The following is a 15,264-nucleotide window of genomic DNA, read 5'->3' as shown; positions in this document are numbered from 1 at the left end:
CATGATGAGGTGCTGGTAATTGTCCCTCACTCGGTCCTCAGTGTCCCAGCCACCATGGCTCCTTACACTCCTTACACCAGGACATTGTGGGCACCGGAAAGAGGTGCCTGCCCAGGCCTCACGGGTCAGGGAGGACTTCCTGGAGGAAGTGTTGGCTAAGCTGCAATCCCAGCTACTCTGGAAGCTGAGGCAGGAGAATCACTTGAACCTGGGAGGCAGAGGTTGCAGTGAGCCAAGATCACACCACTGCACTCCAGCCTGGGTGACAGAGTGAGACTCCATCTCAGAAAAAAAAAAAAAAAGCTTCTATACATGGACACCTACTATATACCTCTATATAGTAGAAGTATATATGAACAGTGAGCAGACATTAGCCAGACAAGGAGGAGTGGGAGAAGACGGGCATTCCAGGCAGGGGAACAGCATGTGTAAAGGCTCAGAGGCAGGGACGGAAAGACGGTTAGTCAGGCTAGGGTAGAGCTGGTCTGAGGCTGGGCATTCCAGACCCTTCCTGGAGGATGTCCCAGTTCCCCCCGCCCAGCTCCCACCCCCCACTCTTGGCAGGATGAAGCCGTGGAACGCTGTAGCCGCCCAGAGCCACCCCACGAGCACTTTGGACAGAGGATCTTGGTCAAGTGTCTGTCACTCAAGTGAGTATACTGACATGTCTCTCTTCTTAGATGCGTGAAAGGACCACATGGGTTCTGGTGGGGTACACACTACATGAGCAGTGCCATTACCGTGTGCGGTCCTGTCACCTATGTGGCCACATATGTATGGCTTTTATAGGGGGAAGTAAGACTTCCTTTTTCGTTATCCCAAGTCGCCAGTCCTTAAGTGCCAATTGTATGCCAGGATCAGTTCTCAGGCTTTCACGTATATGAACCCATCTAATCTTCACCACAACCTCATGAAGTGGGCACAGGTGGGGAAACTGAGGCACGGAGTGGTAACGTCATGCCAAGAGCATACAACTTGTAAAGCTGAAGTCTGGCGCTTGCCTGCTCTGCTGCTGGGATCCAGGGTTTGGCCGGGAGGCTTTGGGGCGGGTGCTGGTGACCCTGGGCCTGGCTCTCAGCCGCCCAGGGCCCCTCCACACCAGCCCCCAGGGAGCAGCAGAAGTGCGTGGGAACAGAGTTGAACAGGATGTGGACTTGGACCTGAGCCTGGCCCTGCCTCTCCCCACCCCAAGTTCCTGCCTGGATCGGGGCAGGAAAGGGAGGCTCCATTCTGGCCTAAGGCCCGGGTGGGCCTCCTGCCCTAAACACAAGGATTGGGAACTGGCTCTGTGGGCTCATCCAGTCATTCAACAAACACTTATTGGCCGGGCACGGTGGCTCCCACCTGTAATCCTAATACTTTGGGAAGCCAAGGCGGGCGGATCACCTGAGCTCAGGAATTTGAGACCGGCCTGGCCAACATGGCAAAACACCATCTCTACTGGAAAAAAAAAAAAAATTAGCCAGACGTGGTGGCAGGCACCTGTAATCCCCACTACTTGGGAGGCTGAGGCAGGAGAATCCCTTGCCCCGGAGGGCAGAGGTTGCAGTGAGCCGAGATTGTGCCACTGCACTTCAGCCTCAAAAAAAACAAACAAACAGAAAACATTTATGAAGTCCCTACTGTATACAGGACACATAACCATGTGATGACCACACAGAGCTGGGATAAGTGATGCTGAAAGTGCCTAGAGTCCTGGAGGAGGCCCCTGACCCAGCTTGAGGGGTGGAAGTGGGTATCTGGGACAGCTTCCCTTGCAGGGGGACGTGTACATGGAGACCCAGTGAGGAAGAGGAGCTGGCTGAAGAGAGAGGATGGAAGGGATGTAACAGGGAGTGCTCAGTGTTTCAGTTTGGAGGTGCGTGGTGAGCGGAGGCCAGCAAGGTAGAGTAAGACAGGGAAGGACTTATGGTGGCCATTCAGGTGAGCAAGATGGGAGCTCCGTGCAGAGTGACAGTGGCGGCAGATGACACCCCAGAAAGGAGGGAACGGGGAAGCCCGGAAGTTGAGAATCTCAAGATGTGGGAATTGTTGAGCCCAAAACCGCCCCCATGCCAACTGAACAAGGGCTGTGGTTGCAGGGAGGAGGAGCTCTGTGTGAGTTACTTACTGAGGGTGTAGGGAGGGGGAAAAAAAACTTCAGTGTCAGCTGGGCACGGTGGCTCATGCCTGTAATCCCACCACTTTGGGAGGCCGAGGCGGGCGGGATCACGAGGTCAGGAGATCGAGACCAGCCTGGCCAACGTGGTGAAACCCTGTCTCTACTAAAAACACAAAAAATTAGCTGGGCGTGGTGGCAGGTGCTTGTAGTCCCAGCTACTCAGGAGGCTGAGACAGAAGAATTGCTTAAACCCGGGAGGCGGAGGTTGCAGTGAGCCGAGATCGCACCACTCCACTCCAGCCTGGGCAACAGAGCGAGACAGTGTCTCAAAAAAAAAAAAAAAACCAACAAAAAACTTCAGTGCCTCAGTTTCCCCTTTTTCAAAATGAGATGTACCTTTTCTGCAAGCCCTTAAGTGGTGGTTCCATGTGGCCCAGTGGGAGTCAGATGCCCCCCACCTTGGGCCTCAAGGGGAGTGGGGTGTGTGGGCGGCGGGAAGTGTTAAGGAGAGCCCCCTCCCTCCCATTTACTTGTAGGTTCGAGATTGAAATTGAGCCCATCTTTGGGATCTTGGCTCTGTATGATGTGCGGGAGAAAAAGAAGGTAGGAGCCCCTTTTTTCTCTTTCCTCCCCTTCCCCCTCCTTGTTGGGGGGCTGTGGGCTTCCCAGAGGTGGTGGCCCAGCTACCTCTGGTGTCCCCAGATCTCGGAGAACTTCTACTTCGACCTGAACTCGGATTCCATGAAGGGGCTGCTTCGGGCTCATGGCACCCACCCTGCCATCTCCACCCTGGCCCGCTCTGCCATCTTCTCTGTGACCTACCCTTCACCTGACATCTTCCTGGTCATCAAGGTGCCTGCTGGGGCTGGGCAAGGGGGTGGTAATGGCGAATGTTACTGATTTAGTCCCTGCCTTCACAGAATGAGACAGATACATCACCAAGAAGGGTAATCAGGGTTGTTGTGGGGGAAACACAGGCAGGGAGGAGGCCCCTGACCCAACTCAGGTGGAGAGAAATCACCGAAAGCTTCCAGGGAGAGGCGACAGTTAAGCTGAGAACCATACGTGGGCAACCTGGGGAGAAAAGCCATCCCTGGGCACATGTGACAGGCTGAGATCCTTGGAGGCGGGTGAGATACTGTTGGGAAGTTTGTGGACAGATGAGAGACCTAGTTGGCACCCTCATTTGAGATATTCTGTTTCTGGGAGTGAGGTCAAGTTTCTTTTCTCAAAACCTTCAATTAGTTTGCAATGATGAAATGAATCCAGTGTCCACAGGCAGGTGCTGCTACAGTCACGTTTCACAGGGATCCCTCCTTCAGTCCTCACCATAGGGCCCAAGGTGGAAGGGTGCCATGGCTCCCATTTTCCAGATGGGGAAACTGAGGCACAGAGTGGATAGGGTCCCACTGCCCAGGGTCCCACAGCCCCTGAGTGGTCAGGATTGGAGTCGAGGCCTCATGGCTCAGAGCCATGCCCAGAGTGGCCTCTGTTTACACTAATAAAGAAAAATGTAGGGAAGGCCAGGCGTGGTGACTCACAACTGTAATCCTAGCACTTTGGGAGGCTGAGGTGGGAGGATCGCTTTAGCCCAGGAGTTCGAGACCAACCTGGCCAACATGGTGAAACCCATTCTCTACTAAAAACACAAAAATTGGCTGGGCGCGGTGGCTCACGCCTGTAATCCCAGCGCTTTGGGAGGCCGAGGCAGGCAGATCACCTGAAGTTGGGAGTTCCAGACCAGCCTGACCAATGGTGAACCCCCCCCTCTACTAAAAATACAAAAATTAGCCAGATGTAATAGCAGGCGCCTGTAATCCCAGCTACTCGGGAGGCTGAGGCAGGAGAATTGCTTGAACCCAGGAGGCAGAGGTTGCAGTGAGCCGAGATTGCGCCATTGCACTCCAGTCTGGGTGACAGAGTGACTCTGTCTCACAACAACAACAAAAAAGCCAGGTGTGGTGGGTCATGCCTGTAATCCCAGCTACTCAGGAGGCTGAGGCAGGAGAATCGCTTAAACTCAGGAGGCAGAGGTTGCAGTGAGCTGAGATCCCACCACGAACTTCAGCCTGGGCAACGGGGGAGACTCTGCCTAAAAAAATAAAATAAATTCACAGCAAGCTGGGGACGTGATAGCTCATGCCTGTCATCCCAGCACTTTGGGAGGCAGAGGCGGGGGCATCACTTGAGCCCAAGAGTTTGAGACCAGCCTGGGCAACATAGCGAGACCCCTGTCTCTATATAATAAATACATACATACATAAATGTAAATAAATAAGTAAATGTAGGGAAAATATCACCAGCTAAAGGTAGGCTTGGGGTTTGGGGGTAGATCTGAAGAATGGGAGGGAGTAGCCACCAGGCAGGCCAAGCACTAACCCTTGATCCCAAGGACAGTGGGAGCCATGGGAGGTATTGGACCAAAGACCTTCATATGATAGGAGTGTCCGAGGGCCCATGAGGGGTCCAGGAGGCTGGGGAGCCAGCACGGGGGAACAGAGCGTTCAGGCAGCGCCTCACTGGATTCATTCATCTGCCCCGCAGTTGGAGAAGGTGCTTCAGCAAGGGGACATCAGTGAGTGCTGTGAGCCTTACATGGTGATGAAAGAAGTGGACACAGCCAAGGTAAGTGTGTGGAGGCTGGACTAGGGGCAGGGCAGATCCCTGACTCAGCAGGGCTAGGATGTTGAGCTGGCAGGGGACGGGGTCTCCCCATAGAACAAAGAGAAGCTAGAGAAGCTGCGCCTGGCGGCCGAGCAGTTCTGCACCCGCCTGGGCCGCTACCGCATGCCCTTCGCCTGGACGGCCGTACACTTAGCTAACATCGTGAGCAGCGCTGGGCAGCTGGACCGGGACTCTGACTCGGAGGGCGGTGAGGAGGCGGGGCTAACAGGCTTGGGGCGGGGCTAAAGGGTGGTGCTGATAGGCCTGGGGCGGGGCTACGGGGCGAGGGGGTGCGCCCTCTGCTGGCCGAACTGTGCCGCCCCTGAGTCTCCCTGTTTCATCTTGGTCCCCCTTTTGTCATTGTCATTCCCTCCTCTAGAGCGCCGGCCAGCCTGGACAGACCGCCGCCGTCGGGGGCCCCAGGACCGGGCGAGTAGTGGGGACGACGCCTGCAGCTTCTCTGGCTTCCGTCCAGCCACGCTAACTGTCACAAACTTCTTTAAGCAGGTGTCCTACCCCGGGGCCAGGGACTCCCCCACTCCCCGCTGGCTGCATTAGCCCTGGGGACCCCTAGACCCCTGGCCCAGGCTGACAGGAGTGGGTCCCATGTAGGAGGCTGAGCGACTCAGTGATGAGGACCTCTTCAAGTTCCTGGCTGACATGAGGCGCCCGTCGTCCCTGCTGCGGCGGCTACGTCCTGTGACTGGTGCGTGGCACACCCCATACACAAGAAGTATCACTCTCACTCAGTCACTCAACAAACCTACACTGAGAGCACCTACTGTGCCAGGAGCATCGGAGACCCAACGATGACCATGACAGACAAATCCCTGACCTCAGGGGCTGGCTACAGCTTCTAATGGGGACCATAGACAGGAAGCAGAATAAATAAGATGGACACAGCATCAATAGGTGGTTAATGGCAGCAGGGCAGGCAGGAGTCCTGGGGGCAGAGTTGATCAAATGTAGGGGTAAGGCCGGGGTGCAGTGGCTCAAGTCTGTAACCCCAACACTTTGGGAGGCTGAGGCAGGAGGAGGATGGTTTGAGCCCAGGAGCTCAAGACCAGCCTGGGGGCCAGGTGCGGTGGCTCATATCTGTAATCCCAGCACTTTGGGAGGCCGAGGCGGGCAGATCACTTGAGGTCAGGAGTTTGAGATCAGCCTGGCCAACATGGTGAAACTCCATCTCTACTAAAAATACAAAAATTCACCAGGTGTGGTGGCACACACCTGTAATCCCAGCTACCTGGGAGGCTGAGGCAGGAGAATCACTTGAACTGGGGAGGCAGAGGTTGCAGCGAGCCGAGATCGCCCCACTGCACTCCAGCCTGAGCGACAGAGTGACTCCAGTTAAAGAAAAACAAAAACAAATTTAGGGTGAGAGACAGCAGAGTTGAGGGCAATTTCTGGCCTTGGCGCCTGAGGGACACAGCCCCCAGTCCCCAGAGAATATCGTGGGAGAGTCTGCCCTGACTCCACAGCCCAGAAAGGGTGGGCTGGGCCAGGAGCTCCCAGAGAGGTGCAAACCGGTTCTTCCCTTCCCAGCCCAGCTCAAGATTGACATTTCTCCGGCTCCTGAAAATCCCCACTTCTGCCTCTCCCCTGAGCTGCTTCATATCAAGCCCTACCCGGACCCCAGGGGCCGGCCCACCAAGGAGATCCTGGAGTTCCCTGCCCGTGAGGTCTATGCCCCCCATACCAGCTACAGGTACGGCCTCTGGGGCGCAGCTGGGCACTTGAATGGGAGGTATTCATACATCATGCTGGGCGGGGTCTCCCTAAGCCGAGGACACACACAGACACCCTGGGTGAGATGCCACGACTCTCCTTTAATGAGGGATGTGTGGGCATGAAAGGGTACACGTCCTTCCTCCACCCCTGCCCAATGGGGCTACATCCTCTGCCTTTGTCCCCGCCTGCGTCTGTCTCTGCTCTGTGCTCAGAAGTGGGGCCCGGCGCCCTGGCTGATCCCAGTGAACAGGCAGCTCCTCCCTGCTCAGGGGCCTCATGGGGCGTGGAAGTGTTCCTTGCAGCAATGATTGGTCCTCAGTTCCATCCAGGCAGATTCAGGCTGGGAGCGCCGCTGTGTGGAGTCTGGGGAGGGAGATGTGGCTCAGCCCAGGTGAGGGGGCCCCTTTCCAGCTGCCCTGTGTGCCCCCCATCCAACTGCCCTGCCTGCCAAACCCCTGCCAGGCTCACCTCTCCTGGATCTGTCGCAGCCGGTGCTGCTGTGCCACCATCTCCCGCCTCTGCCGCTGCATGTGGCCTGTGAGGGCCCATAGGATGTGGCTCTGCTTGTCAGCGTGAGCCTGTGGGGGTCAGAATGGAAACCTCAGCCGACAGCCACCTCATCTCCCATCCCCTGACCCCCCCTGCCCCAGCCCCCCTATTGTATCTGTGTGACCCAGCAAGTCAGCAATGCTCTTTGGCCTCAGTTTCCCCATCTGTAAAATGGGGATAAAATAGGACTCACTTCATGGGGAGGTGATGAACATCGTATGCATTTTTTTTTTTTTTTTTTTTTTGAGACGGAGTCTCGCTCTGTCACCCAGGCTGGAGTGCAGTGGCACGATCTCGGCTCACTGCAAGCTCCGCCTCCCAGGTTCATGCCATTCTCCTGCCTCAGCCTCTCCGAGTAGCTGGGACTACAGGCGCCCGCCACCATGCCCGGCTAATTTTTTTTTGTATTTTTAGTAGAGACGGGGTTTCACCGTGGTCTCGATCTCCTGACTTCGTGATCCGCCCACCTTGGCCTCCCAAAGTGCTGGGATTACAGGCGTGAGCCACCGCGCCCGGCCTGGATTCTTTTTTTTTTTGAGATGAAGTCTCGCTCTGTCACCCAGGCTGGAGTGCAATGACATGATCTCAGTTCACTGCAACCTCCGCCTCCCAGGTTCAAGCCATTCTCCTACCTAAGCTTCCTGAGTAGCTGGGACTACAGGCACGCACCACCAGGCCCAGCTAATTTTTTGTATTTTTAGTAGAGACGGGGTTTCACCACGTTGGCCAGGCTGGTCTCGAACTCCTGACCTCAAGTGATCCACCCACCTTAGCCACCCAAAGTGCTGGGATTACAGGCGTGAGCCACCATGCCTGGCCATCATATGGATTATTAAAGGGCATAGAACAGTGCTGGGTACTTACTGGGTGCTCACAAAATGTTACCAGTTTCTCTAGTAGTAAGAATTTATTGGCCAGGTGTGGTAGCTCACACCTGTAATCCCAGCACTTTGGGAAACCGAGGCAGGCAGATCCCTTGAGGCCAGGAGTTCGAGACCAGCCTGGCCAACATGATGAAATCCCATCTCTACTAAAAAATACAAAAATTAGCTGGTGCACCTATAATTCCAGCTACTCGGGAGGCTGAGGCAGGAGAATCACTTGAACCCAGGAGGTGGAGGTTGCAGTGAGCCAAGATCACACCACTGCACTCCAGCCTGGGCAACAGTGAGACTCTGCCTTAAAAAAAAAAAAGAAAAAGGATTTATTGAGCACCAAATGTGTGCCTGCCCCATGCTGAATATTTTACCTGCATTGAGTACCTGGCCCTACCGTGAGATATCAGGTGTCGCCCTTATTTGCAAATGGGGAAACTGAGGCACACAAAAGGACTTGAGTTTTGTCTGGGGACATGCAGGGTAGAGGCCACAGAGCTGGGAGGCTGATCTGGGAGGTCTTTGGGACTCAAGGTGCAGAAGCGAGTTCTGGCCGGAAATCAGGGTCTCAGCCCACTAGGGCTGGGGGAGCTCCTTACCTTTAAGACCTCAAATTCTTGGTAGGCAGGGCCCAGCCAGGCGCTCCTCAGCTGGACTTCTAGCCGCCGCACGCTGTCCTGTAGCACCTTCTGTGCCTGGGCCACCTCTCCCAGCACCTCAGCCGTGGCCTCTGCCTGCAGCTGCAGAATATCCTCCTCCATCTGCTTAATAAACAGTGGGTCACTAGTAGGATGACCAACTCATCTTTGTGTACCTAAGGACTTGCCTGAGTTTATCGCTGAAAATCTTGTATCCCAGAAATGCCTTCAGTCCTGGGCAAACCAGGATGGTTGGTTACCCTAGACACGAACTCCTCTTCAGACCCCTGGCCACCCCACAGTGTCGCAGCTACGGTGCCCACCTGGGTCTCCAACAGGCTTGCCCGAAGTTCCTGGGCTGCATCCCGGCCCCGGCTGACCTCCTGCCCCAGGAGTTCTATTGTGCGGCCATAGAGACCCAGGCTGTTCCTGGCCTTTGTCAGCCGTCCCTCAGTGGTCCTGTACACACCATTGAGGGCCTGGACCAGCTGCAGGCTCCCGTGGAAGAGCAGGGTCAGCTCCTCATGCTCTGCCAGTTCTGGGCTGCCCACGGGGGCCGCTGAGGCAGGCCGGGTCACCATTGCCAGGGCCCACAGCAGGCACAGAGCAGGCACTGGCATGACTGAGGGTGTAAGTGTGTAGCCACAGCACTGTCACTGAAGCCTTTTATGCCTCACACCCCCACTGATCCCCAGTCAATCGTTAACTGGCCAGCCCGGTGCCCTGCATTGCACAAGGGCCTGGCGGTGGTGCGATAGTTGCATCAGGCGAATGTCCGGCTGGGCCACGCTGGGATCACGCTTCCTGGGGCTCAGGGCCAGGTGTGGGTTGGGGGCATTGGGAGAGGACGGGCCCTAGACCCTGCTGGGAGTTCCTGAGACTCACCATGCTGAGCCTGTTTCTCCATCTATGAATAGGCATCGCAATGATGATGGTAATCATAGTAAAGATTTTATAAGCATTGATGGTTTGCCCCGAGCTGTTTGACCTGCCATTACAGTATCTGTTCTTGTTCCCCTCCCACACACTTGCCACATGGGGGCTTTTATTGGCCTGGTTAGTATCCAAGGGGGCAGGTGCAGGTGGCAGAGACTCTCCCAAGGTCACACAGCCTGATCTCCAAGACCTGCATATGCCCAGATCACCACTGACTGCCATTTTACTCCCTGGGTGATTGTGCAAGTACCTCAGTTTCCCTGCTTGTAAAATGGCGGTGATGTTAGTCCTGCCTCATGAGCTACTTGTGAGAAGTAAATGAGTTATTTCATGTTGAGTGCTTAGAACAGAGCCTGGCACACAGTAGGTGCAATTATTGTATTGTTGTAGTAATAGTGTTTGGTGCAATTATTGTCATTGTTGTTATTTATCGTTATCAGTATCATTACAAAGGCTCAGCTGGAAGGCCTGAAGTGCCCATTATACACATAGGGAAACTGAGGCCCAGAAAGGGGTCAAGGCTTGCACAGAGTTGCCCCTGGGGGAAGGAGGCAGGACTCAGACTCTGGCCTCAGCTTCCCCACCTGAGAAATAGGCCACATAACTCTAGTGACCTCCTGGGGGAAGGGCAGTCAGGCCCTTGGGTGGGGCTTAGGCTGGACCACTGGCCACGTGAGGCACCTTGGAACTCTGGCCCTGAGTGCCTCGCTATTCTCTGCCTTCTGTGTGTCATTGTGCCCCATGAGTGCCTCCAGTGTCCTTCTGTATTCCCACCCTCTACCACACTGTTCCCAATCTGTGCTTTGAGGGTGCTCACTTGTCCCCCACCCTCTGCCCTCTGTCCTATCTCCTGACTGATAACCTGTATTACCTCTCACCTGGCCCTCAATGGCCCAGCCTCATGACCCACTCTTCCCGGACTGTCTGTGCTCCCAGCCAGCCTTGTCCCATCACCCCAGCCTCGTATGTGCACCTTCAGGGCCCCTGTCCCTCTGACACGCCCATCCTGCCCCCCACAGGAACCTGCTGTATGTGTACCCACACAGCCTGAACTTCAGCAGCCGCCAGGGCTCTGTGCGCAACCTCGCCGTGCGAGTGCAGTACATGACAGGCGAGGACCCCAGCCAGGCCTTGCCGGTCAGTGGCTGCGCCCCAGGGAAGGGGGGTAGGGCATCCCCCATGGGTCCCTCATGAATCCACGCCCCCAGGTCATCTTTGGCAAGTCCAGCTGCAGTGAATTTACCCGCGAGGCCTTCACACCGGTGGTCTACCATAACAAGTATGTAGGGGGACACATGAGGAACTTGGGGGCACTTATGGGGGTAGGAGGATGTCCCTTATATATACACATAAGGCAGCATTGATGAGAAGACAGAGGACAGGAAGAAGAGAGGTAGAGGCTCCCAGAGTGCTAATGAGGGAAGCTGAGACAGAGAGTAGAGACAGTGGGGCGCAGCAGCAATGAGGGCGTGGTGTGGCAGAGGTGATGGGGCAGACAGTGGGGACTCCAGCCCCCAGCAGATCACCCAGCCTGATTCTGCCAGGTCCCCTGAGTTCTATGAGGAGTTCAAGCTTCGTCTTCCAGCCTGCGTGACAGAGAACCATCACCTGCTGTTCACCTTCTACCACGTCAGCTGCCAGCCCCGGCCGGGCACTGCCCTGGAGACGCCCGTGGGCTTTACTGTGAGCTGTCCCCTCCCTCCCTCCCCCTGAGCCCTCCTCGTCCCCCAGCCTGGCCACAGACCTGACCTCCGGCCTCTCCCCAGTGGATCCCACTGCTGCAGCACGGGCGCCTGAGGACCGGCCCCTTCTGTCTCCCAGTGTCTGTGGACCAGCCACCGCCCAGCTATTCTGTGCTCACACCCGATGTATGTGCCCTGGAGCTCCTTCCTGCCAATGCATTGTCCCCAGAAGCACTCCCAAGTCACCTGCCTTCCTTCCTGTCAATCCTGGGAGGCTTGTTATCCTCTACTGGTGCCTCCAGGGCCCCTGTGTAGCTCATTATCCCCCTTTTAATGCCTCTCTGTGTCCTACATGTCCTCCCCAAAGATTCCCATTGCCTCTCTGCTCCATTCCCACTTTAGCCTCCCTGCCTGCCTTCCTGATCACTGTCCCCTGCCCTCGTAGTACCTTACCATTAGGCCTCAAATCCTCCTATCCTGTTTCCTGACCTACTCAATGAATATTCATTCACCTTGTGTCCCCATTCTCTGCCCCCCTCCTTGGCATGTGGATTTTCAGCCTGCCCAGTGGACCCCCTCAGTCCACTGGGACCAGGGCTGGGGGCGGGGTGCTTGGCTGCACCCCCAGACCGGGCTACACTCACGCCGCAGTGTCGCAATGGCTGGAGCCGCTGGATGACCTGATCAGTCGGGGAGGGCTGGCCAGTGCCCACCCGGTGCCTCCCTCCCACAGGTGGCGCTGCCGGGCATGCGCTGGGTGGACGGTCACAAGGGCGTGTTCAGTGTGGAGCTCACGGCCGTGTCCTCTGTGCACCCCCAGGTACGGGGTGGGGCGGGAACCAAGAGTCCCCCCCTGCTCCCCTCTTGCCTGCCCTAGGATTGAGTAACAGTTGCCGATGGCCCGGGAGGTCTGGCCTCAGGCCTTGGATGTGACTTTGGTCAGCTGAACCCAGCTTTAAGGGAAGCTGCTGATTAAGGCAGGGGTGGGCTTCATCCGGAGGCCCCACCCTGCTCACTCCACATCCCTACCCAGGACCCCCACCTGGACAAGTTCTTCACCCTGGTGCACGTCCTGGAGGAGGGAGCCTTCCCATTCCGGCTCAAGGACACTGTTCTGAGCGAGGGCAACGTGGAGCAGGAGCTGCGGGCCAGTCTTGCAGCACTGCGCCTGGCCAGCCCCGAACCCCTCGTGGCCTTCTCCCACCACGTGCTGGACAAGCTCGTGCGTCTGGTCGTCAGGCCCCCGATCATCAGTGGCCAGATTGGTGAGCGAATGTGGCCTCAGACCTCAGTTTCCCCATCCAGCACATGGCTCCTCAGTCCGGAGGTCCTGAGGGACCTTCTATAAGCCCATTTACCTCTCTGGCCATTTTTCTCATCTGAAAAATGACCCCCAGTCCCCTGCACCCAGAGAAGGTCTTCTGGGACCCTTTGGCCCTGGTGCAGCAGCTCACGCCTGTCATCCCAGCACTTTGGGAGGCCGAGGCGGGCGGATCACCTGAGGTCGAGAGTTCGAGACCAGCCTGACCAACATGGAGAAACCCCTTCTCTACTAAAAATACAAAATTAGCTGGGTGTGGTGGCGCATGCCTGTAATCCCAGCTACTCGGGAGGCTGAGGCAGGAGAATTGCTTGAACCTGGGAGGTGGAGGTGACAGTGAGCCGAGATCATGCCACTGCACTCCAGCCTGGGCAACAGAACAAGACTCCATCTCAAAAAAAAAAAAAAAATTCTGTGACCCTTTAATGAGCACATGATCCCTCGAATCCTGATGTCTTTATATTTGGAAAGTGGGCAGGGAGATGAGAGGCCTTGGGCCCTGGAACTTGACCTCTGCTCTGCCCTGCAGTGAACCTGGGCCGTGGAGCCTTTGAAGCAATGGCCCATGTAGTTAGCCTTGTTCACCGGAGCCTGGAGGCAGCCCAGGATGCCCGCGGTCACTGCCCACAGCTGGCTGCCTACGTCCACTACGCCTTTCGCCTGCCTGGCACTGAGCCCAGCCTCCCGGATGGTGAGTTTGTAGAAATCCCTGGGAGACAAGAAATATCTGGGAGAAGAGGCTGGGTGCGGTGGCTCACGCCTGTAATCCCAGGACTTTGGGAGGCCACGGCGGATGGATCATTTGAGGTCAGGAGTTCGAGATCAACTTGGCCAACATGATGAAACCTTGTCTCTACTAAAAATACAAAAATTAGCTGGGGCTAGGTGCGGCGGCTCATGCCTATAATCCCAGCACTTTAGGAGGCCAAGGCAGGGGGATCACTTGAGGGGGTCAGGAGTTCAAGACCAGCCTGGCCAACACAGTAAAACTCCGTCTCTACTAAAAATACAAAAATTAGCCAGGCGTGGTGGTAGGTGCGTGTAATCCCAGCTACTAGGGAGGCTGAATCATTTGAAACCGGGAGGCGGAGGTTGCAGTGAGCCAAGGTCATGCCACTGCACTCCAGCCTGGGTGACAGAGTGAAACTCCATCTCAAAAACAAAAACAAAAACAAAAATTAGCCAGGTGTGGTGGCGCACGCCTGTAGCCCCAGCTACTCAGGAGGCTGAGGCAGAAGAATCACTTAAACCTGGGAAATGGAGGTTGTAGTGAGCTGAGATCACGCCACTGCACTCCAGCCTGGGCAACAGAGCAAGATCCTGTTTCAAAAAAAAAAAAAAGAAGAAGAAAAGAAAGATCTGGGAGAAGAGCATCCAGATAGTGAGAATAGCATGTGCAAAGGCCCTGAGGCCTCACAGGCCTTGGCTGGTTTGAGCAACTTGCAAGAGAGATAATGTCTTGCCCACTTTTGCCCCATCCCTGAGGTGTGGCCTCTGTTTGCTTGGCTGGAAAATGATTCAGATAGTCAGCAAGCCTCTTCAGTAGCTTGGAGCAGGGACTGAAGCTGAGCTGCCTGGATGTAAATCCTGGCCCTGCCACCTACAATCTCTATGACCTTGGGCAAGTGACATCACTTCTCTGAGCCTGTTTTTCCTTTTGTAAAACAGGAATAATAGTACCCACCTCATGGGGGCACTGGTAATAGTAAATGACATAGTAATCCACACAAAATGGTTAGCACATAGTGAACCCTCAATAGAGTTGGATTTTTTTTTTTTTTTAATTTGCCAAATAAACACCAACCCCTATGTGTCAGGCATTATTCTCAGGGTTTTTTTCTTTTTTCTTTCTTTTTTTTTGTTTTTGAGACAGAGTCTCGCTCTGTCGCCCAGGCTGGAGTGCAGTGGCGCGATCTCGGCTCACTGCAAGCTCCACCTCCCAGGTTCACGCCATTCTCCTGCCTCAGCCTCTCCGAGTAGCTGGGACTACAGGCGCCCGCCACCACGCCCGGCTAATTTTTTGTATTTTTAGTAGAGACAGGGTTTCACCGTGTTAGCCAGGATGGGCTCAATCTTCTGACCTCGTGATCCACCCGCCTCGGCCTCCCAAAGTGCTGGGATTACAGGCGTGAGCCACGGCGCCCGGCCTTTTCTTTTTTCTTCTTTTTTTTTTTTAAGAGTCAGGGTCGGCCAGGCATGGTGGCTCACAGCTGTAATCCCAGAACTTTGGGAGGCTGAGGTGAGTAGATCACCTGAGGTCAGGAGTTTGAGACCAGCCTGTCTCAAAAAATAAAATAGGCCAGGCACAGTGGCTCATGCCTGTAATGCCAGCACTTTGGGAGGCTGAGGCAGGCAGATCACAAGGTCAACAGATCGAGACCATCCTGGCCAACATGGTGAAACCCCGTTTCTACTAAAAATGCAAAAATTAGCTGGGCATGGCGGCGCACGCCTGTAGTCCCAGCTACTCGGGAGGCTGAGGCAAGAGAATCACACGAACCCAGGAGGTGGAGCTTGCAGTGAACCAAGATCTCCCCACTGCACTCCAGCCTGGCGACAGAGCAAGACTCCGTCTCATTAAAAAAAAAAAATAAAAATTAGCTGGGCATGGTGGTGCGTGCTTGTAATCCTAACTACTCAGGAGGCTGAGGCAGGAGAATTGCTTAAACCCGGGAGGCAGAGGTTGCAGTGAGCTGAGATCGCGCCATTGCACTCCAGCTTGGGTGACAAGATTGAAACGCTCTAAGAAAAAAAAAAAAGAGTCAGG

The 15,264-nt window shown here is 55.5% G+C and overlaps 2 protein-coding genes across 3 annotated transcripts in view; one reads left to right on the top strand and one right to left on the bottom strand.

Annotated features, from left to right (window-relative positions):
- Window positions 1-15,264, top strand: part of DOCK6 (dedicator of cytokinesis 6) — a 64,923-nt gene that overhangs the window by 14,343 nt on the left and 35,316 nt on the right. For both annotated transcript variants that reach the window (XM_055236632.2, XM_055236631.2), the window contains exons 7-21: window positions 565-650; window positions 2,638-2,704; window positions 2,804-2,953; window positions 4,646-4,726; window positions 4,820-4,973; window positions 5,145-5,272; window positions 5,378-5,471; window positions 6,311-6,473; window positions 10,514-10,631; window positions 10,703-10,773; window positions 11,039-11,177; window positions 11,261-11,362; window positions 11,910-11,996; window positions 12,210-12,441; window positions 13,027-13,188. In XM_055236632.2, coding sequence (XP_055092607.1) covers window positions 565-650; window positions 2,638-2,704; window positions 2,804-2,953; window positions 4,646-4,726; window positions 4,820-4,973; window positions 5,145-5,272; window positions 5,378-5,471; window positions 6,311-6,473; window positions 10,514-10,631; window positions 10,703-10,773; window positions 11,039-11,177; window positions 11,261-11,362; window positions 11,910-11,996; window positions 12,210-12,441; window positions 13,027-13,188 — 1,834 coding nt within the window. The remainder of the gene's footprint in view (window positions 1-564; window positions 651-2,637; window positions 2,705-2,803; window positions 2,954-4,645; window positions 4,727-4,819; window positions 4,974-5,144; window positions 5,273-5,377; window positions 5,472-6,310; window positions 6,474-10,513; window positions 10,632-10,702; window positions 10,774-11,038; window positions 11,178-11,260; window positions 11,363-11,909; window positions 11,997-12,209; window positions 12,442-13,026; window positions 13,189-15,264) is intronic.
- Window positions 6,575-9,333, bottom strand: ANGPTL8 (angiopoietin like 8). The gene is made up of 4 exons (XM_063616080.1): window positions 8,882-9,333; window positions 8,520-8,681; window positions 6,965-7,074; window positions 6,575-6,859 (listed from the first exon to the last, which is right to left on the bottom strand). The coding sequence occupies exons 1-4, from the start codon at window positions 9,176-9,178 to the stop codon at window positions 6,832-6,834; spliced, it is 597 nt and encodes a 198-aa protein (XP_063472150.1). The 5' UTR covers window positions 9,179-9,333; the 3' UTR covers window positions 6,575-6,831.

Source organism: Symphalangus syndactylus, chromosome 13 (assembly GCF_028878055.3).
Source record: "Symphalangus syndactylus isolate Jambi chromosome 13, NHGRI_mSymSyn1-v2.1_pri, whole genome shotgun sequence".
NCBI lineage: Eukaryota > Metazoa > Chordata > Mammalia > Primates > Hylobatidae > Symphalangus > Symphalangus syndactylus.
The sequence above is the reverse complement of the archived record's forward strand: the minus strand, read 5'-3'. Positions and strand labels throughout refer to the sequence as shown.

Excerpts from the sequence above, each read along its gene's own strand:
- ANGPTL8 (XM_063616080.1), bottom strand. The coding sequence starts at position 9,178 with ATGCCAGTGCCTGCTCTGTGCCTGCTGTGGGCCCTGGCAATGGTGACC. Across the intron at positions 7,075-8,519 it reads AAGAATTTGAGGTCTTAAAG|GCTCACGCTGACAAGCAGAG; the intron begins GTAAGGAGCTCC and ends TGACCCCCACAG. Across the intron at positions 6,860-6,964 it reads CTGCGACAGATCCAGGAGAG|ACTCCACACAGCGGCGCTCC; the intron begins GTGAGCCTGGCA and ends CTCCCTCCCCAG.